Genomic DNA, 21,238 nt, shown 5'->3' with positions numbered 1-21,238 from the left:
TTCCTTACTGCACCCGCTCCCCTTTTTTTTGTATTTCTTTTTGGTAAAGCGGCGCTAAATTAGTCTATTACAATACAATAAAAAAGTGGGGCCGAATTCACAAAGATTTTTGTTAGCAAGTCATCTTTCCGATCGGCCGGTCACCTCCACTAATCATATATAAGGTCTGTATAAAAGCGTTATCTATGCGACCAATCTATCCTTCTAAAGTATCACTACCACATGCACGAACCGAAATTCGACGAACCCGCCGCTTTTGTTACCTATACGTGAAACGCGCTCTTCCCGGAAGTTCGATTACACGACTGCCCTGCATATCCGGAAGTGACCACGCAGCGCGCATTGGGGGCTGCGCTTGGCGCGGTGAGCATCTCGAGAGATGACTCATCTCGAGAAAACAAAAGCTTCACGCTAAGATTACCGGAGACATAGCATGGTGCTAGCTGCACTCAGCTTCCTACAATATAACGAGTAGAGTGCGCGGTGATCTTTTCCTAAGACCTGGCCAGCTTTGTTGACAAGCCTCACTGAAGACTTCTCTGTAGTTTCCTAGTGAATCGATTATTTTAATAGTTCCGTGGTAAATCAGGTTGAAAAAATGCGCAGCGAGGTATCTGTCACGATCAGTAAGTTCTACGGCCGTGTTGTTTAACGCGTAGTCCTGGAATTCCATGAGTACGGTGTGTAAAGGACGCGATTTTGTAAGGACATTGCAGTGTAAGGATATACGCAGCTTCGCTGCTCTCTTCCCCTCCTTCCCTGCCAGCTCCGACTGGGTTACTGCCCAGGCTCTTCTAAGCTCTCCCATTAGTAAGCTCTTGTAAGCTTGAATGTCCTAATTTCAAGCTGTACTGCGTGACCAGCTTTACACACATCGCACACCTAACACCTTTTCCCACTTTGGCACTCTCATGCTAACGCCATAAAAAACTGATGAGGTATATTACGCAGTCGTCAGAGGAAAGCCATATTCTCAGGACTTAATACATTGAAAATAATCGTCGATGGCTTCTGCAAATTTTACAGCGAAGCTATGTATATGGCTAGCCGATAATTCCGTCCATCCGTCCGTCTGTCGCATGTATGCCGAAAACTCCCCTGGCGCAACCCCATGCGCATGCGCGAATAAAAATAATGGGAAGAAAGAGAGGGGCGCGATTGGCTGCGCCAGTAGTGACGTCGTTGCTCTCCGTCGCTGCCGAGCGCGCGCGCAGCACTTTCTCTCCGTTTCCGAAATGGGTAAGCTGCGCGTCATGCGTACTCCTTAGGAGCAGGCAGCTTTCGATCAGCAACGCCACGAGCAGAACCGGGAACGAGCTCGTCTACGCCGCGCCGATGCTGCAGCCCGGGCACAAAAACAGGCTCGTGCAGCGGAGCGCAAGCAGCAACTGCGTAACGAGGATCCGGCAGCCTACCAAGCCGTGGTTTAGTGCACCGTCGGGATTAACCCAGTGATAAACACCGGGGACACAGGTTTCAGCTTCGCCGTTTAATCATCTGTACGGAGTGCTCTGGTGGTGATTTTTCTTTTTATTGGTTAAAGGAAATACACTTGTCTCGAATTGAACCTAAAAGATAGGGTCCCGCCAGTTGGATTCCATGCACAACACAGATGTCTCGTTTTTTTCCTTTAAGCATAAAGGCTCCGTAACAAGAAAATAAAGGCTTATTGTTTCCAGTCAAAGCACTGAATTTGGCATAAAGACTGGTATGTAGTGTTCAGTAAAATTTGCATATATATATATACGCTCAAGTTCTTACCGGGAAACTTGTGACCTATAAAGACATCTGTCGAGCGAGTTATATAGGGCGAATTATTCTTGGCTCGTTCGCAAACTGTTAAACAAGCAGAAATACTCGCGTGTATAGGCTGGCATCATTGTAGTTACAAAATGCCATAATTTAATTGAACATTAGCGAATCTGCAAAATAATTATCGACTATATGGTGACTCATAATGCCCTGTTATTGCGTCAGAATTCGGGATGTCAAAGTGGAAAAAAATCAAAGGTGTGGGAAATGTGGGAAAGGCGTTCACGCGGTGACCTTTACGGCGACTTTTGCCCTATAATGACCAAGTCAGATCAAGATGTGTCGCTTCGTCCGGTTAAACCTCGTAAATTTGATTCCGTTGGCCACACCGTTATCTTCCGCAGTGCATTCATTGCCGCATCCACCTGAAGAGGAAGGACTTGCAATATATCATATATTTACGCCGTGGTGACGTGGTGGCTAAGGGGTTGCGTTACTAAGCCCGAGGGCGGGGGATTGAATCCCGGGGGCGGCGGCCACATTTAGATGGGGCTGAAATGAAAACAAAAGAACGTGCTTGTATATACCGTGCATCGGGTGCACGTTAAAAAAACCCAAGTGGTCAAAATTAATCCCGAGTTCCTCGCAATACGCCGTGCCTCGTAATCAAATCGCATAATTCTGGCGCGTGAAACCGGCAGAATTCATTAATGCAATATATCGTATGTGCTACCGGCCAGTTAAAGAAAATCCGCTACAAAGGAACCGGAGGCTGTACACCGTCTACGAAAAACATCCTCAATCCATCAGAATGCCACGCGTTCTAACAAGGTAAATATACCTGGTAGCGAAGCTTCCATAGGAGCCCATACGTTCAAAACATGGCGGTCCATCGCTAGTTCATGGGGTTTAGCGCCATCTGTATGTGGTGGGAACACTTCCGGCGGAAGAAAAAATAACGTGACGCCATGTCCGTTAAAAGCAGAAGTGACGTCATTTTGTTTTTGAAGGCGCGAAATTTGTTTTGTTGTTCTTTCTTTGGAGCTATATATTCAAATGCCCCGCCATTCGACTTGATGGGCGTTTCGAGCTTTCAGCGTGAAAAGCGATACAGCAAAAGGCCAGCCGTACGGTTGTCGAAATCGCATCCCTGCACAGAACATACTTTCTTAGGAGGCCGACGAAAGCTTTAGGTGTAGAGTGCTGATCCTATTGTCCGATGCCAAGCCCGTCGACCAGCGCAGTCGCACGGAAACAACTACACAATTATCTGGCTGTCGTAACTCACTACTTTTGACTGAACAGATTAAGAAGCAATGAAGCTACCCGCGTCACCAAATTCAGACAAACTTCGACAAGCAAGAAAGCACAAATTGTGAGGGGGGCGTATTTCAACAGGTGATACGAGTGCGCGTTTCTGCCCATTTCAAGACGTGCATTGCACTGCGAGTGATAGTGGCGTCAACGCCCCCTGTAGCGATGGGCGCTGAAAAGAAATGCATTTATTAATAATAATATTAAACGTATTTTCTTAACTCATCACGAATATTTAAATTGACTAGGAATTTTATTTTCGTTGAATGAATCTAACTGTGTCTCGTTTGAATTAAAAAACGCGTCTTTCTTTCCCGATGTTTGTTCCCTCCAAACATAGTCGCACTTCAATCTCTGCTCCCATAACCCCCCATGCTGATGTCGGTGATAATCTGTACTGAACCGCTTTTCGCCCGAAGCTTCGCGACCTATTTGAATCGACCTTGGTTCTAATGCCAGGCAAAAAAGAAAGAAAAGAAAGCAAACAAGGCGTGATTTAGGCGAGGGGAGAGCTTCAGCGACAAAAGGCGGCGGTCAGTTAAGGCGCGCTCACACTAGCGGGAAAGCGCGCAACGCAGAACGTTTCCCGCACGCCGCTTCCCGCACAAACCGGTTTTTCTCCCGCAGACAGGCTGCTCTGCCGTCCCGCAGAGCGATGGGTCGGGTACCTATTTTTGCCGTGCCGCTGACGAGAACAGCCAATGGGGGCCGACCGTGAACCGTGACGTCGGTCCCAGTTCAGGGACCCCGTCGGCGGAGGCAGGAGGCTGCGCGCGTGCTGCGGGACACTCGGCTGTTGCTCGGCGCGCTGTCCCGTGTGTTCCTGCCTCGTTAGGGTCCTCCCTCAACGCCTCCTCTCTCTACATTCCAAGAACCACAGCGAGAAAACGCGCGCAGTGTGATCGTCATTCCGAGCAGCTGCGACGCAGCGGCGTCGTTTCCGCTGTGCCGCTGCGGGAAGTCTCCCGCTAGTGTGAGCGCGCCTTTACGCAGCGTGTAGCAACCTTGCCCGAGGAAGAAAAGCGTTCGCCGCTTTAAAGCGCGCTCGCGAAGTCGCATGTCAGTTGAGAGCGATGACTTGCGCGCTGCACGCGATATATGCAACGAATACCGGCACGCCGACGGAGCCGGAGGATGCTGCTCGTTTGCCTCGCCTCATCGTGCAGTGTACGGGGGCGTAGCTGCACTATAAGCCATTAACCATAAAAAAAAAACATTAAAAAAGCAACCGTGACCCTCCGCTTGCGGCCACTGTAAAATAATTTACACCCTTAAAAGTGAAAAGGGGTGTAAACATGTCTATAACTCACACCCTTAGGATGTCGGTTATATAGATCACACCCTAAGTGTGGGAGTTACAGACACATTTACACCCTTTTCGCTTTTAAGGGTGTAAGTTATTTTAGTATTGCGCGCCACAGTGGCTTCTTTAAGAAATGAATAAAGAATTGCTACACGTACAACGCGATGGACACAATTGAAAGTGATGCTCTCAAATGTGCACCATACAAACTTTAGCATTGTTCAGTCACGGCGTCTCCATATGTGGAAGATTCGACTTAGTCCTGACCGTTTCGAGTGGTCGCGACAAGCGCTGAATGCAAATGTAACCCTCCACTAACCATAAACAATGGCCTAAGTCACTTTAGTCCGGCGAGCAATGCAAAAAGATTGTGCTTTTCCAGGTTTGACGGGAAGTTCGACGTGTTGCTTTGCATCACTGGGCTGGTAATCCGTGCGCTTACATGCATAAATATGGCCCTTAAGTTAACGCATCTAGACGTAGCTTTTAATCAATCAATCAATCAATCAATCAATCAATCAATCAATCAATCAATCAATCAATCAGCACGTAGAATCAAGCCTAGTATACTGGCGTCTTAACGAAGAAAAACGCCATCTCGCGTTGCGCATGTCTCCTTCATTGCCGACGAAGTGCTTTCCCCAAAAGGACGACTTAAGCAACTACAAAGACGTTTTTGTAAAAAAGCAAAAACAAGCATTTCGTAGTAATGCCGAGGTGTCGAGCGTTCACACTCAACACTGCTGGTAATCCTAGCTCTGCTCAGCGGCTGCGGTCGTCTTGGCGCCATTGCGGTAAAATACGATCAGCGCTGCGGCGACGCGAACCGCTGCGGAAGGCGGCGCAACGCGAACTGATGAGGCACCTAAACTATACTGCAGGTTGCAGCGCCAGGTGTGCTGATTACGTTCCGATCCGAAGCCACGGCTGCTCCACAGTTCTGGCTTACCAAAGGTGTGCCTAGCGCGTTTCTGATTGCACACGTCACGTGGTCACAGAGGCTGTGTGTTCCAATACTCGCCGTAGACGGCAAATTAGACGGACAAGTTTGCAGCAGCCATCTTAAGTTTCGTTCCAATTCTCACGAAGACGTCAAAGTAGACAGCTTCGCGAAGACAGCGTCGAAGTCAAAAACGATACAGGCTACTTTCCTGTCCAAACAAGATGGCGGCTGATCGGGACGCTCGGAAATTCGACGGGAAGGTCGTCTGCGCACAAGGAAACGTAGACACGCGTTCCTATGCCCCTAATTTAAGTCACATCATGTTTTCATGGGTTTGTAGGTGCAAATGCTAAAAATGCAGAAATAATGTGTGCTCTTCTCAACTTTTTCTTTTGTCACCGCGAGGTGGCGTCAGGTCGCCGAAGTGTCTTCCAGACGGCTCGAAACGCGTTCCGTTACTTGGCCTCGAAGCTGGCTCGCCTTTCTCCTTAGCTGTCTGTCTCCGTAGACTGTCTCCGATGCTGGTCAGAATTGGAGCACACCCAGAGGCACCCTCGTGCCACTGTTCCCGCGTTCGTCGTCGTCTTCCACAGCTGGCTGGCTCAATCTTGACAGCGATTGCCTTACGCGAAAGATGGACGGACGGACGCACGGTCAGTTTTCTCGTTGGGTAACCATAGAAATTCTTGCGCATTTAAAGGAAACACTGCAATTTAACGTCGCTTCAGTGGTCGAAAAGATAATCCGGAGTATACTCCACTGCGGCATAACATAGATCGTGATTTAGGCGCGTAAAACTCCAGAATTTAATATAAAGATGCGGAAGCAGACCCGCGGGCGTCAAACTGATCCGCAGGATGTCCAAAAAGTAACTGTGTTGTGAGAAAAGAAACAAAGACATGACTGACTTGTGAGTGACAGCAAGGCCTGCAGTTCGTCTGATAATGTCGGTGAGGCGCAGTCGGAGGACGGGTGTTGGAGAGCAGTACTCACACACAGTGCAGGAATCACAGACAGCCATTACCCGGCACACTGCACAGATAACTCCCGCAACCCCCCAACGAATGTTTAACGATGTGCAGCATCGCGAGGGGGGGGGGGGGAGGGCAGACATGTATCGTAGAGCTGGTGCACGCTCTATATATGATACATGTCTATGATACGAGCAAGTAAAACTTCGAATTTTCGGACCCCCATTTCCACTGCAGAGAAACTTTTCGGACATCCTGTATATTTTCATGTTGTGGTGACGGTGGAGAAGCAAACATTGCCAAGATATTGAGTTAAGGATCTATTCGGGTGAACTTGTTATATCAGAAAGATGAGCAGCACTCAAATCACGAACGTATAGCGACGATCACAGTAGCCGGTCGTAAAATATGAACTCACGGGTCAAGCCTGCCCGTTATCCACACGCGAATCACGGTAGATTCCAGAGAAATCGCTGTCGCTCACGCAAATTCGAAACACTGCAACAACATTCGTATCGCACATGCAATCATATTGGACAGTAAATACATTCATGCATTTCGGGAAACGCATACGTCTTGCCTCGAACAGCAACATGACAACAGTGATAACCTGGTGAAAAAAAAGGCCCACTGGCAAAAATTGTGCAGGAACCATCGACGACGATTGTCGATGTATATAAACAGGCGAATTGCCGAACGCTTCTAGAGAGCTATTGCTTTGCGAAACGAATGGTGCGCTTGAAAGCATACGTTTCTTATAGTGAGGATATCTAGGTAACGTTCGAATTTCGTTGCGCATTTTCGTGTGGAACAGGGCGTAGCTGTACGTATAAAAAAAAAAATTACCGACGATTACGTTACTTCCTAATGCGAAATTTGAGCGCAGCAAATAAGCTGTTTCACCTTTTCGATAGATTCGTTCGCGCTTCGGCGGCGCGAACGGCAGGGTCTTCTCGGCGGCGGCGCTTAGCCTCTGCTTCGGCGACGCGTACTCCTGGATCATCTCGACGGCGGCGACGGTAAGCTTCTGCTTCGGCGGCACGCACCTCTGGATTCTGACGGCGACGGCGCTGGGCCTCTGCTCTGGCAGCTCGTTTAGCAGCAGCAGCAGCAGCAGCAGACGGAGGACTTCCATCGGTCGTCTCGCTCATGGCTCAGAAAGAACTGGCAGATAATTTCGCAGTGGCGAACGGCAGCGGCAATTTCGGCTCGGGCGTTGCACATATACAGATCCGCCGCCACCGATCTGGCTCCCTGATTGCCACCGCACAGGGCGAACGGCAGCGGCAATTTCGGCTCGGGCGGTGCACATATACAGATCCGCCGCCACCGATCTGGCTCTCTGATTGCCACCGCAGAGGGGTTGCATTGGAGGAGGAGCGAAGAAAGGAATTAAGTTCGAGCCGGCGCTTTGACAACCGGAGACTCGCAGGAAGAGGGGGGAGGGGGGCGGCGTGTACACCCAGCGGCAAACGATGGGGGCAGAAGCGCGCGCAGCAAGCGGACAACACGATAAAGGGAGGAGGGAAGAGATAGCAGCGACTGACTGATGCCGCTGACGCCGATAGTGAGTCAACCCCAGCTGCGGAGTTGGTTTCAGGGACAACGCCGCCGATGCCGACACAAACAATATGATACCCTCGCTTCCGCAGCGCTAAGAACCAGGTCTAGCCGTGGGAAGGTGGTCACGTATTCGTCGACGTGCCGGGGCCTACGTGAAATAACCGGCGCGTCGGCAACTGAAGAGCACCCTATCGGCCACACAAGAACAGGGGGGGGGGGACCCTTTCCTCCTCTTTCTGCATGGCGGCGACGGTGTTCTATGCAGTCACGTTATCTTGACTCTCTAGCGGCGTCAGCGGCATCCAGCGGTATCAGTCGGTCGCTGCTAGCGCTGGGGGGATGAAAGGGGGGCGGAGCTGGTTACGAGGCCGACGACAACGCCGACGACGACGCGAAACCCAGGAACGGACGCCAAAGAGCTGCGCTCTAGAAAAATTTTGCCACTGGGGTCTTACGAGCCAGAACCACGATCTTACTGCGAGGCGTGTTGTAGTGGAGGACTGGGGCACTTCGGATTAACTTTCCTCTAGTGGGTTTTTTTAAACATGCGCCTAATAAAGTACGCCCGCGTTTTTGCATTTGGCCCCCATCGAAATGCGGCCGCCGCGGTTGAGGTCGAACCCAGCACCTCGAATTGAACAGCGCAGCGCCATCCACTAAGCTGCCGCGACGGGGTGGCGGCTATGCATATTAGCCAATGCTTTGGCGGGCTAGTTGGTGCGAATCCATGAATGCTTTGTTTGGCGCAAAACGGCAGGACAAGCGCCTTGTCCTGTCGTCTTTCTTGTGTCTGTTGTTTTGCGCTAAACAAAGTATTCATGCATATTAGCCAGCTCGTCGTGCGCGCGTTGTCCCAAGCAGCGCGAGCGCGCCGACGCGGAGAGCGACCGCCATCCTCCTCTCCCGTCGTTGAAGCCCTCCCCCACAGCCGCCACAGGGGGCAGAGAGCGGCGGTAGAAGAGCATATTGAGGGGCTTTACAAGGAGGAGAGCTGCACTTGCCGAGTGCTCCGCCACAGCATGTAAACCTTCGGACGCCCCATAGCTCAAAGAGCTTCGACGTCTACAAGACGTCTAAAGAAGGACGTCTCAGAGAGCTCTATAATCGTTGGCGTTCGGCGGCGAACGCACCCCGCAGATCGGTTGCGCGAGAGCACGCGCCCTTTCGCATCGGCGCCTTAGTAACGGCGGCGAAAATCTGAGCACCGCGGCGACAACGAAAAAAATAAAAAAAAGAAGTCGCGGGACTGCGCGACACACGCAGCACAGTCGCAGCGCAAGCTGGAGGAGCGGCTCTACAGGGAGCTCCATTTCCGGCAGCACGCACTGGAGGGTATTCGCGGCGAAGTCTCTTCGTGTCGTTTTTCGCGAGAACGATCCGAACTGTCCGCGCAGCGTCGACGGCGAGCTGCGGCTTGTGATGCTGTCTGCACAGCGGTCTGCTGAGCCCGACGTTGCCTGGTTGCAGCGGCGCGCGTAGCTCTACGATTCGCTTGTTCAGTAGCTATAGACGGACGGACGGACGGACGGACGGACGGACGGACGGACGGATGGATGGATGGATGGATGGATGGATGGATGGATGGACGGACGGACGGACGGACGGACGGACGGACGGACGGACGGACGGACGGATGGATGGATGGATGGATGGATGGATGGATGGATGGATGGATGGATGGATGGATGGATGGATGGATGGATGGATATTATGGGCGTCCGTTTTGGAACGGGGCGGTGAGCTGCGCCACTACGCTTTTGCTATTATACCACCTAATGTCCTACCTAGGTTAGAGAAAAAAAAAGAAAACGAGAAAAGACCCACGATGAATTCCCATAACCAAATTTTCTGACCCCCTGTTGTGAACTTTGTTTTTGTACGTCTTCGTTTTTTTGTCTTTTCCCTACTTCCACCAATCTTCAAACCGCCTCTTACTAATCTCTATTGCGGACATGTTTACTTTACCACTGCTCCCTCTGAACCCAAGGGCTTCAAGGAGGCCAGTGGTGCCTAAATCGACCGCTGGGAAGATATCTTCACATTCTAATAAAGCATGCTCCACAATTTCCCTAGTTTTACCGCAGCAAGCACATGCTTCTTCTTCCTTCTTATATCTCGCTTTATAGGTGCGTATTCTAAGGCATCCTGATCTCGCTGCGAAGAGTAATGAGCTTCCCTTTGAGTTATCATAAATTCTTTCCTGATTTCGTTTTTTCCTTTTAAGCAGTTACTCATGGCAAGTTTCTTTTCCATTGCCGCCACACTTGAGATACTTTCAGCCTCTCTGACTTCCCGCTTGGCGTTTTTTGTTGCTGTGTTGCTCACCCAACAGGCCGCATACTTGCTGGTAAGCTTCCTAGTTCTTTTCCTCCACTGTGAATAAATTTTTTTCCTGCAGAAATACCTGCACACTCCCCCAGCGCATTTACTTTCTTCCATACTGCTCAGTCGTTCTTCATAATAAATTTTACTGTGAGCTTCCCTCACTTCAAAACTAGTCCAGCCCAAATCACCCTGCACAGCTTCATTTGTAGTCTTCCCGTGAGCGCCCAATGCGAGGCGTCCCACTGACCTTTGGTTGCCACCGAGTCCTGATTGTACCCCTGATTTCAAGCAAACAACTGCATTTCTAAAAGTAAGTCCTGGAACCATTCCACATACCAAGGTAGCACCTCGTACGTATCGTACCTTGCGAGGAGGCGCCATAGCGTGTACTGAAGAGTAAACACAGGTATCGATACTGGCGGGGCACACGTCACATCCCCTGACAGGTTGGCACAATACGATGGATCTTCTGCTGATGATATATTGACATTCCCTTCGAAATGGGGCGGCCACACAAAGTCATCTAGCCTGCTTGAGTTAAACAGGTCCAGGTAGATGCAGCACGCAACTGCTGCATGCAACTGCCGCATGTCGGGACACCCAGTGGAATACAATGCAACTGCAATGCAAAGTTTGCACGTATCGGCGCTACGCGGCGCGCATGTCACATCGCGTGACAAATGGCACGATACGACGGTAATGACGTTAAAGATGATTTATTGGCATTCCCTTTGAAACGGGGTAGTGATAATCACCTAGCCTGCTTGATGTAATCAGGTATGCCTTTCATTCTAGCAAATTTTATACAAGTCCATAATCTTCTTTTTCTTCCTCGAGACTTTCTCTACCTTGTACCACTTCCTACGCAACTGGTACATGGCGTGCCACCTGGTGTAATAATATGCAACTGGAATACAAAATGCGCACGTATCGATGCTATACGCGCCGCGCATCTCACATCGCGTGACAAGTGGCACGATAATATGCTAATAAAGAAGAAGATGAAAATGACGATTTATTGGCATCCACTTTCAAACGGCGCGGTAACCAACGGTCACCGACTGTTTGGTTTAATCAGGTATGCCATACATGTTTTTTCATCATAGCAATTTTTATACATCTCCAAAATCTTTTTCCTCCCCAAACCTTCTCTACCTATACATTGCACCGCTGCCGATGCAACTGGTACGTGTCTGTCCACCTGGTGTAATAATGTGCAACTTTTTATCCTCCCTTCACCCTTCCCGCCGTGCAGGGTGGCCATCCGGAACTGCCTCTGGTTAACCTCCCTGCCTTTCAATGCATCCTTTTCTCTCTCTCTATCTCTGCAACACAAAACGTGGCCTCCGCGATCAGCTCCGGCGGCGCGCCGGAGCGCTGCCGGAGCTGATCGCGGAGGCCACGCGCAAAGTGTACACGTATCGACGCTACGCGGCGCGCATGTCCCATCACGCGTCTCCTCGCACGCTGGTACGCGTTTAAAGGGCATGTTTCTGCTGCAAGCTACCAAGCGCTGGTGTAGCGCACATGTTTTTCACGTGTGCCCAAATGTAATGTAATAACTTTCGAACGACACCGCTCATAATTTTATGCAACAAAGAAGAAAAAAAAGTGTTGGCGTAGCTCAGTGGCAGAGTAGCCGAATCGATCGCGGCGGGAACTAGGTATTTTTTTTTCCCCTCTCATTCCCGGCGATAGCTGCGACGGACACCGGCGGGGGCGGCGGCGGACATCGCCGACCGAAAAGGCTATTGGAATGAGATTACGCTGTAAAATAAAAATAAAAATAAGAAACGCGTGGCAATCTGCACCGTGGAACATGCAGTGGAGATCACAACAACGGACGCTGCAAAAAAAGAACAACCAAGAACGCCTGGTGCGCTATTCGTCTTAGTGGGAAACATGTATAGTGGCATGTACAGTATACGGTCCACTGTTAATGATCACACAATTTTCATTTCGGGACTCGTTACTGCTCACTTTTGACACGTAAGACTCGGAAGTAATTTTTTTTTACCATCTTAACAAACGGATCGTGCGAATCAAATTACTTTCTCCCCATGAAGTAGATGATACGCACGCTCAGTTTATGTTGGTTTGAATACTAATAAGACGTTCCCTTGAAGAGTGGACAGTACTAGCCCACCGGGGGAAATTCTCGGGTACAAATAATAAGACGTCTGGTTGGGAACGAACGACAGAACGGACGAATGTACGGACGGGCGGACGATCAGTTCAAGGGTGTTTTAACATCCAAAAGCAAAACAGCGGCTACGAAAGAGGCATTATGTATAGAGTATGGTTCACGCACCTGAAAGTTGGTTATTTAAAATGCACTGAAAGCTCGTCGAGTAAACAAATCGAACCCTTACTAACTGACGCCAATGTGTAAAAAGATCCGGAGGACTCGCGTTTGAAAGAAGGAAAGAGTTTATAGCGCGCAAACTGCATTTCACGTTCTCCACCGGCAGCTGCTGTCTCTAGTTGAGCGTCGAAGCTTAGCGCACAGTGATGTTTTCGCCGTCTCAAGTTTATTTCGAGAGCTTCTCGAACGTTGCTGCTCGAGAAACGTATCAAAACGTATACAAGACGTATAAACACCCACACACACAGAGAAATAGAGAGACGATGTGACCTTTTGACAACGCGTCGTCGCGAGATGGTCCGGGCAGCGCTCCGCTTTCAGCGGGCGATCGGGACCCCCAAATTGACCTTTTATAAGTGTGTCTGTACGTGCGTGCGCGCCTGTGAATGGCTCGTTTCCGCTGCACGATTTTTCACCCTCCTCTCCACCGCGAGCGACGACGGCTACCAACCATCAAGCCTGTTTCACATGCGAGCGAAAATGCTCGCGAATCCTGCCGCCGCGCCGCAGATATCGGTTTCGAGCGGCGGCGGCGGCACCAGCGGCGAGAGCGGCGAGGTTCGGGCAGGTTGGAATTTCATCGCGGCGGCAGAGCGGCAGCGCCGCTTCCGAACGGCCCGCTTCGCCACGTGACCAGAGGAGGACTGGTGCGGGAAAGCCCACACATAGGACGATGTTTATATACTTGCGACACGTGATACGGGCAACATGCCAAGAGAGCTGTTCAACGAGCTGCTTATCACTGAAGTTTCGAAACGGCCACTGCTTTGGAATGTAAAAGACAACAACTTCCGCAATAGGACGTCTAAAGAGTCCCTTTGGGAAGAAGTAAGGGACGCCTTGCTGAAACACTTCGACACCGGTAAGCGAAAAAAAAAAAAAACAGTTGTATTGAACTGCGAGATTGTCAGTGTTGATAAATATTTTTTTTAATGTTCCAGACTCTTGAATGGAATGACAGTGCTTGTGTTAAAAGTATTTTTTCTCGCTTCTCTAGCGAAACGCCTTTTCTTTAATTATGCAACCGCGAGAAAAAGAAAGCTGTCATTTTAGATAAGAGGAAGCTTTAGCTCAGGTGTACCCATCTAAATATATGTAAAAGGACAATTCGTTTTTGGCAACCACTGCACCAAATTCGACCAGGTTTGTCGCATTTAAAAGAAAAACTTAAGGTCTAGAGACTGTTTGTTTCGAATTCTTTATTTAAATGGTCAATTTTTTATTAAAAATTGGCAAAAAGCGCACATTTTCGGAAAACGAAACTACCCAGTTTACGACTCCGTAACTCAGCAACGAAAAACGATGGCACAATTATGTGGATTGCATCTAATAGTACATCTAACGCTGACAAAATTGATATGTCACACATGATTCTCAAAAAATTTAGTAATGTGGAAATACAATTTTTGCAGAACCCTTGTACATATCGTAACGAATTCACGTAAAATATAAATTCGCATATCGAATTTCTCCGCTTTGAATGATCCAATAGATGCCGTTTACAGAATCGCGATATCTGCTCTTGATCGAGTAAATAATTTGTAAACTTGGTGCCTCTATTCTTAACTTCCGAATTTTTGGAAATTCTTGTAACAAAATTAAGGCCCTAAATAGAAATTCTGCAACCAACAGTCACTATAATTTGTTTCCCTCTCAAATACAACAAATTTCATTAACATCGGCCCAGTGGTTATTTTAGAAAAGTGTTTTTGTGTTTTAGACGTATTTGAATAGGCTGCATCGGAGTTGCGCCCGAGCTAAAGCTACTGCGAGTAGGCCCGTTCATGTGGGCTTTATTTTATTATTGTGCTCACAGATGGCAAAATCCGCATGTTCATGCAAAACTTTGACCTTTATATGAGCTCAAAATTATTTATCCCTTCTGTTGATTAACATCATGTGGTATACTGGTCCCCATTTCAGTGACTATGGAAGAAATCCAAACAAGGTGGAAAAATCTTAAAGATACTTTTAGAAAGAAAATTAAAGATGAAGCAGACACAAAGAAGAGTGGAGCAGCAGCTGCTAGCAAATCAATTTGGCCATATATGCAGCAGCTAGAGTTCCTCAGGGATGCCGTTGAAACGAGACGGTAAGCAACAAGTAATATGCATGTGAAAACGAGTTGACACTTTGTGCACATTCTACGCAGGAGCTACTGCAACCTTGGACCAACTGATCTCTCAGTTGGTCGCACAGATATTCTCGCGGACAACGCGGCAGCTAGTGGGAACTTGGCGCCCAACAGTGGTGCAGCTACATGCGGAAGCCCAGCGCGAAACAGTCAGAAGGATCCAGATGCCTCTTTGGACACCCTCGAAGTACTGTTTCAAACCCCAGGCTGTGCAGATGCAAATGAAGCGGGGCCTATGACGGCAACCCCCAGCACAAGCGGTGTCCAGACAAAAGCGCCAAATAAACGACAAAAGAGGCGCCACGAACTGGACGAGACAGATAGGCAGCTGCAATCCGTGCGGAATGCCATTGCTGCTCACAGGCCGATGGACGCTTCAAGCCATTTTTTGCTGTCACTTAAACCACAAGTTGAAGCAACTCCTGCACACATGCTGATGCATTTAAAGATGGAGCTGCTGAGCATTTGTGAGCAGTACAGTCAAGGGAAATACCCAGTGGGCCTTCTTGTGCACCCATCAAACGAAGAAGAATAAGGCGTATTCCGGTTTATTCGCATGCCATGTTTATTTCCCCATGCCAAACCTGCTTGCTTGCTTGCTTGCTGCACACACACACACACACACACACACACACACACACACACACACACACACACACACACACACACACACACACACACACACACACACACACACACACACACAGAGAGAGAGAGAGAGAGAGAGAGAGAGAGAGGTGGCACAGAGCATTGTCTTCAGTGCCGCAGTCCAGCTGATGCCCACTGCCATGGCACGGCTCCTTGCGTGCTATTAAAATAGTTCTTGAAAATCTCCCTTGTTGCAGCTGCACTGCGACTGTAGTTGTGGCCCACCGGAGGCGCCAATTCAAGCATGGCTTGGGTGTCTTCTTCCCGCCACTGGCCTTCAGTCACGTTACCGTAGCAGTCTTCCGAGTCCGCATAGTTCGGTGGCATGTAAGCTGCATCTTCACTCAGAAAATTGTGCAGCACACATGCAGCCATTACCACGTAATCTGCATTCTCGGGGTGCAGGTTAATAACTCGGCGAAAAATTCGAAACCTCGAGGCCATCACCCCGAATGCGTTTTCAACACACCTCCTGAAATGAAAAGAATTTTGATACAAGTACATTGCACTTGTGATCTCGAGAGGTACATCAAATTAGGTCAACAATTTCTGCCGCTAGGCCAGTGATGACACCCATACCGTAAATTAATGTAGCACTGAAACAAACCTTGCACGACTGAGCCGATAGTTGAATATTCGTTTGCCTTCATCTAGGCCTCTACCTGGGTAAGGCCGAAGAAAGTCGGGGCGAAGCTGGAACGCTTCGTCCCCTACGAAAACGTGGGGTGCCACCGTTGAAGTCTCTGGTAGGCATTTTGGTGCCGGGAGACCGAGGAGGCCACGTTCCAAGAATTTCCCTAGCCTTGAGGCTCCGAGTGTTCCGCCATCGCTCTGCCGCCCATAGGCCCCAACGTCTACTAGGATAAACTTCAGATTGCTGTCTGCTATAGCCATAAGTACTATAGAGTATGTGCCCTGGAATGATGAATGGTTAATATTGAGAAAATAGTGATTTACAAACAAAAACGGGTCAATGTGTACATTACTTTATAGTTGAAGTATAGGCTGCCTGAATTTGGTGGGGCCTGAATCTGCACGTGTTTCCCATCCACGGCACCTACACAATTCGGGAAGTTCCATTTTTCAAAAAATCCTTCGGCTACCTTCTGCCAATCGGAAGTAGTTGGCACCTGTGGTGGGAACGAAGCAGACATAAAGGTAACTGAGTAATACTTGTTGGGGGGCTAGTTGGTGCATGTTTCCAGAAGAGGGTTGTAGCGCCGAAAAACACAACAGACCGCAAGCGAGACGGGACAGGCGCATCCCATATGTGCCTGTCCCGTCTCGCGGTCTGCTGTGTTTTTCGGCGCTACAACCCTCTTCTGGAGACATAAAGGCATTTTTAGTGTAAGATGAGAAACAGTGCAAACCAAAGAGCGGCATGTAAAGAGAAGTGCCATCCTGCAGTTATTTAACGTCCCTGTCTTTAGTTCGTTCTATTTATTTGTAGTACGAACTGACAAGCAGAGCAACATATACACTTCGATAAAATCTTAATGCCTCAAGCAACAGATCACATACAGCTTATTCTTTCTTTTTGAAAGGGGGGAGGCATGTAAGCTTAGGAACCATTCACTAAACACTCCAAATCAAAGAGTGCATACCACACATATAATTCTGGTATCTTTACAGTATATAACCACGTGCATGTTGGTGGGAAAACTGCATGAACTTGCTCTTGAGCTCTTGTAGCATATGCAATACTTTTAGAGACTTCACACTCTCAACACTATCTGCATGCTTCCTATTTTGTTTTCAGTTTGTATTTAAACGGACAGGTGCCTTTGGAAATATTACAATGGACATTCATGATATGCAGTTCTCCCTTTGCTCTCTTGCAATTTGCCCTTCCTCACTGTCATGTACAATGTGCACATAGAGTGGACAGTGTCTAATTCACACGATGCTCATTGCTAAACTGTTCTTAAAAACAAATCTCTTAGAATATGCAGTGATGATTAATAAACAATCATTATGTATATGAGTTTATCCCTGCAGTATTCTTACATATAATATGTAGGCTACCTACATCACATATGGGGAGAAAAAGATTCCTGTAGTGTATGGGGTCGTTTAACATCCCAAAGCGACATGGGCTATGAGGGACGCCGTAGTGAAGGGCTCGGGGTTAATTTCGACCGGTTTAATGCGCACTGCCATCGAACAGTACTCGGGCGCCTAGCGTTTCACCTCCATCTAAACGGTCTCTTCCTGCCAACAACATACCTTGAGACAAATGGGCTGAAGAATTTCCCACAACACCTTGCAAGTCTCGCGGATAATAATATCAGCTGTTGAGATGCCCACTCTGAATGCCAGGGCGATATCTTGAATTTGCATCCCTGATGCCATGTACCTGGAAGGAAGCTCAGAAGTAATGTCAGCTTGGCGTACTCGGGTCACCGATTTATCAATGAAATGCGGCGACCTCCTGAAAAAATATCATGGGGTTTTACGTGCCAAAACCACTTTCTGATTATGCGGCACGCCGTAGTGGAGGGCTCCGGAAATTTCGACCACCTGGGGTTCTTTAACGTGCACTTAACCTAAGTACACGGGTGTTTTCGCATTTCGCCCCCATCGAAATGCGGCCGCCGTGGCCGGGATTCGATCCCGCGACCTCGTGCTCAGCAGCCCAACACCATAGCCACTGAGCAACCACGGCGGGTCGACCTACCTGAGAGTCATTGCAAGTCGTGCGCGTGACGGTATAGGTTCCCGCACAACGAAGGGCTTCGTAAGCGGCCCTTCAACGAGGGCATGGAGCTCCTCAAACTTTTCTGTCGACATCTTATAGTACTTCTGAAAATACTCCGTGTCGGCGTTCATGAGCAGCGGCATCTGCACGAAAATATTGCAGAGTAAAGTACCAGCAACACGATAACTATTTCTGTGCAAACACAACTCACCGCGGTGTGGAACTCGGATTCCTCCTTCCGATTCTCCCAGATGGGTCTCACCCACCAACGCCGTGGAACCCGGAGCTCGAGCAAAGCTTTCCGTTTTTTTAAAAGGCAGTACTCCTCGAGCAAAAGGAGATGCGTGTAGGAATCGTCATGCGGCGCACATAAATCCATCTCCATCTCCGCCTCCGTCCACACGCTAGCATCCATTATGGCAGAATGCCGAGACGCTCGCGAGTTTGTGCGCCGCATATGCGCATCTTTTTACAAAAACAACACAAAACATAAAAAGTAAGCATGATTTAGATACTTAAAGCGCAGGATATGTATTTATAAAATAAAAATTTGACAATCAAGGACAAAGCAACGCTTATATGGGTAGTCGCAAACTACCGAAACTGGCTGAAAGTCCCGCGTTTTTTGCCAGCAACATTGGTATTCGCAGCGGCGGAAAACGCGCGGCGGCAATGCATGTGAAACGAAACCTCGCGAAATGCTTCGCAGCGCCGCGCCGCTGTTCGCTCCGTTCGCTCAATCGCTTGCATGTGAAACACGCTTCAGCCTATAGGACCGAGCGATATACCGTATTTATTCGAATGTATGGGCCAATACGACGGCAACTTGTCTCTTCCATTGCAAAGATCCATGAGAGACCGCTATCGGACGAGTTTCTTTTAGGTCCTTGGCCTAATGCAAACAGCGCAGCCCTGGTAACAAGAGCCGCTATAGCTTTTCTCCAAGCCACTGGGCTGGACGCACGGCTTTAGAGAGGCCACAACTGTGAATTTGTATGTATGCAACTGTTCCTTATACCATCATCATTCATCATCCCTTCCCTTCCCCGTCCCTCTTCCCCAGTGTAGAGTAGAAGGCCAGAGTAAGTTATAGCTCAGGCCGACCTCTTTGCCTTTCTGTAAATAAATTTCTCTCTCTCTCTCTCTCTCAAAATGATAATAATAAGGTACGAAAGTCGGGGGTCGGCTCGTGCTCGAGGCTGCAGCTTGACCGCAGCCGCTGGACACCGTTGTCGTCGTAGTTGTTGTTGCTGTTTACTCGTAATGGGAAGGGTCCGCGAGCCTATAGGGACATCGGAATTGAAACAGGGCAGGTAAGCCGAGATTTCGCCGGACTTTGCCGACAGCAGAGAGGTAGATTCCGTGAGGAGGGGAAAGAGAAACATGTTGCCGATTCTATCCCGACGTAAAGAGAGGCTAGAATTTCCGTGACGGCGGAGATCATACAGGCGAACGAGGTCGGAAACGTTCGGGGTGCCGCTCGGAACAAGTTAAGACACCCGTATACTTCCACGTATATGCCTTCGACATGTCTGCTCCGCATAGAAGGTTGGTGAGCTGGGTAGCGGCGGCATGGGATGAAAGATACCGGCGTGGATCTAACAGAATGCGGGCAGTCCGAAAGTGCGACGTCTCGAAGACGTCGCACTACTTTTTTCGTTGGGCTTACAGTGGACGAAAGTTCTTTTTTTTTGTCTTTCTTACCTTTCCTATTTCGGGAGGTCGGCCTACACTCTTAATCCCGAACCACAGTATCTCCTCTGTGTGAAAGGAACACTTTTGCAAATACGTTCAACTTAGTTTGAGGAGCCCACGCGGAGCGACATTGAGATGTCCCATTCACTTAGTTAAACTTATGCGGGACCATATTAAGAATGACTAAGAGCGACATACTGTAACGGTCACAAGAAGCTCGACCGAAGGAAGAGCGTACGCTCAAGGACGTTCGTTGACCATAGGCACCACTTCGTAAATGCACCACATGTACATTTACTTCTACATTGCACACAAACGTACCACTTACCAAGTCGTACAGTTGTGCTATTGCATTTCTAAATTCCATTGAATATGTAGAAATGTACATTCGCACATTTGCGACAGAATCGCGGGGCCGGCCTAGATTCGGATAGATACGGTACCAGCTTCGGGACCGAGCGCTATAATGCGCCGACAGCCTGTCCGAGGAGGGAAGGACCGCTCTCCCCGCCAACCAAGGCCTTCTTCTCGACGTTCGTATATACGTACGGACGGTACATACACATATATATCGTGTATCTATCTATTTCCTCGGTCTGTCCGTCTCGGCCGTTCGCCGGCCGGCTCGTTCACTCGATCAATCCATCAACGCGCGCCTCCTCCTCCTTCCCCGGCGGCTATATGGCCATAATAGCCCGCGGTCATCCGCTCGGGTCACAGAGCGCGCGGAAACCCGCCGAGTCCGCGAGAAATCGCGCGCCCGAGGAGGGCGGACGGGACCCCGCGGGAAGAGAAATCGTCGCGCGGTTTTGCTATATAGCACCGCGCAATAGAAAAAGCTACTCGATGCGATCAGATGCGATATTGCACTCGTAGGATGCACGTGGGGAGGATGATGGAATGATTACAGGGAGAGAGGGGGGGGCGGAAGCTTAGGTTGCGCGCGTCCACCAAGACGAGGCAGCGCGTGTCCAATATGGTTAATACCGAGGGATGATCGTATTAAGCGATCAACGTGTTAAGCGAGTTAAGCAATCGCACGCTGAAGTCTACGTATGTGGCCTTCACTTTCTCCGGCAATGAAAGGGCAGCCGCGGATACGAGGCGCGCGCGACTATAATCGCGATCCTGAAAAGAGTTCTACAATATCATCCGCGTTTAACCAGGGGGAGAGAAAACATGATTATCGTAATAATAATATTTAGCGTTAAACTTTACCTGTGCATTTTTTTTCTGCTTCTCTCTTCCGCGCGTTTGGGCAAAAGCGAAACCGTCGCAAGTGGAAGCTACGCCGGTTCGGTACATGTTCAAGAATTCAAGAGTGCTGTCAAAAGCTATACGGCAATATATATAACGCGGTAACACGTGTACATGAAGCTCACCCCGGTAGCTTTCCCTTCCCTGCCACAGCGAGCTATCCGCGAGTATAAATACCCTAACATTCATTTGACAATTTAACGTTGTTGAGAAGCCGACGACATGCTGTACTTGTTGCGAAAATATGTCCAGTTCAATATGAATGAATGA

General features: G+C 49.0%; 2 protein-coding genes across 4 annotated transcripts in view; both read right to left on the bottom strand.

Moving 5' to 3' along the window:
- The window catches only part of LOC135910491 (regulator of G-protein signaling 17-like), a 176,514-nt gene that overhangs the window by 87,882 nt on the left and 67,394 nt on the right, over window positions 1-21,238 (bottom strand). The window lies entirely within an intron of this gene.
- On the bottom strand, window positions 15,391-18,423 carry LOC139046896 (uncharacterized). The gene is made up of 6 exons (XM_070520830.1): window positions 18,228-18,423; window positions 17,996-18,159; window positions 17,545-17,674; window positions 16,305-16,448; window positions 15,926-16,233; window positions 15,391-15,790 (listed from the first exon to the last, which is right to left on the bottom strand). The coding sequence occupies exons 1-6, from the start codon at window positions 18,399-18,401 to the stop codon at window positions 15,427-15,429; spliced, it is 1,284 nt and encodes a 427-aa protein (XP_070376931.1). The 5' UTR covers window positions 18,402-18,423; the 3' UTR covers window positions 15,391-15,426.

This window comes from Dermacentor albipictus, chromosome 6, assembly GCF_038994185.2.
Source record: "Dermacentor albipictus isolate Rhodes 1998 colony chromosome 6, USDA_Dalb.pri_finalv2, whole genome shotgun sequence".
Classification (NCBI taxonomy): Eukaryota; Metazoa; Arthropoda; class Arachnida; order Ixodida; family Ixodidae; genus Dermacentor; species Dermacentor albipictus.
Note: the sequence above shows the minus strand (reverse complement) of the source record. Positions and strands in the feature narration are given on the sequence as shown.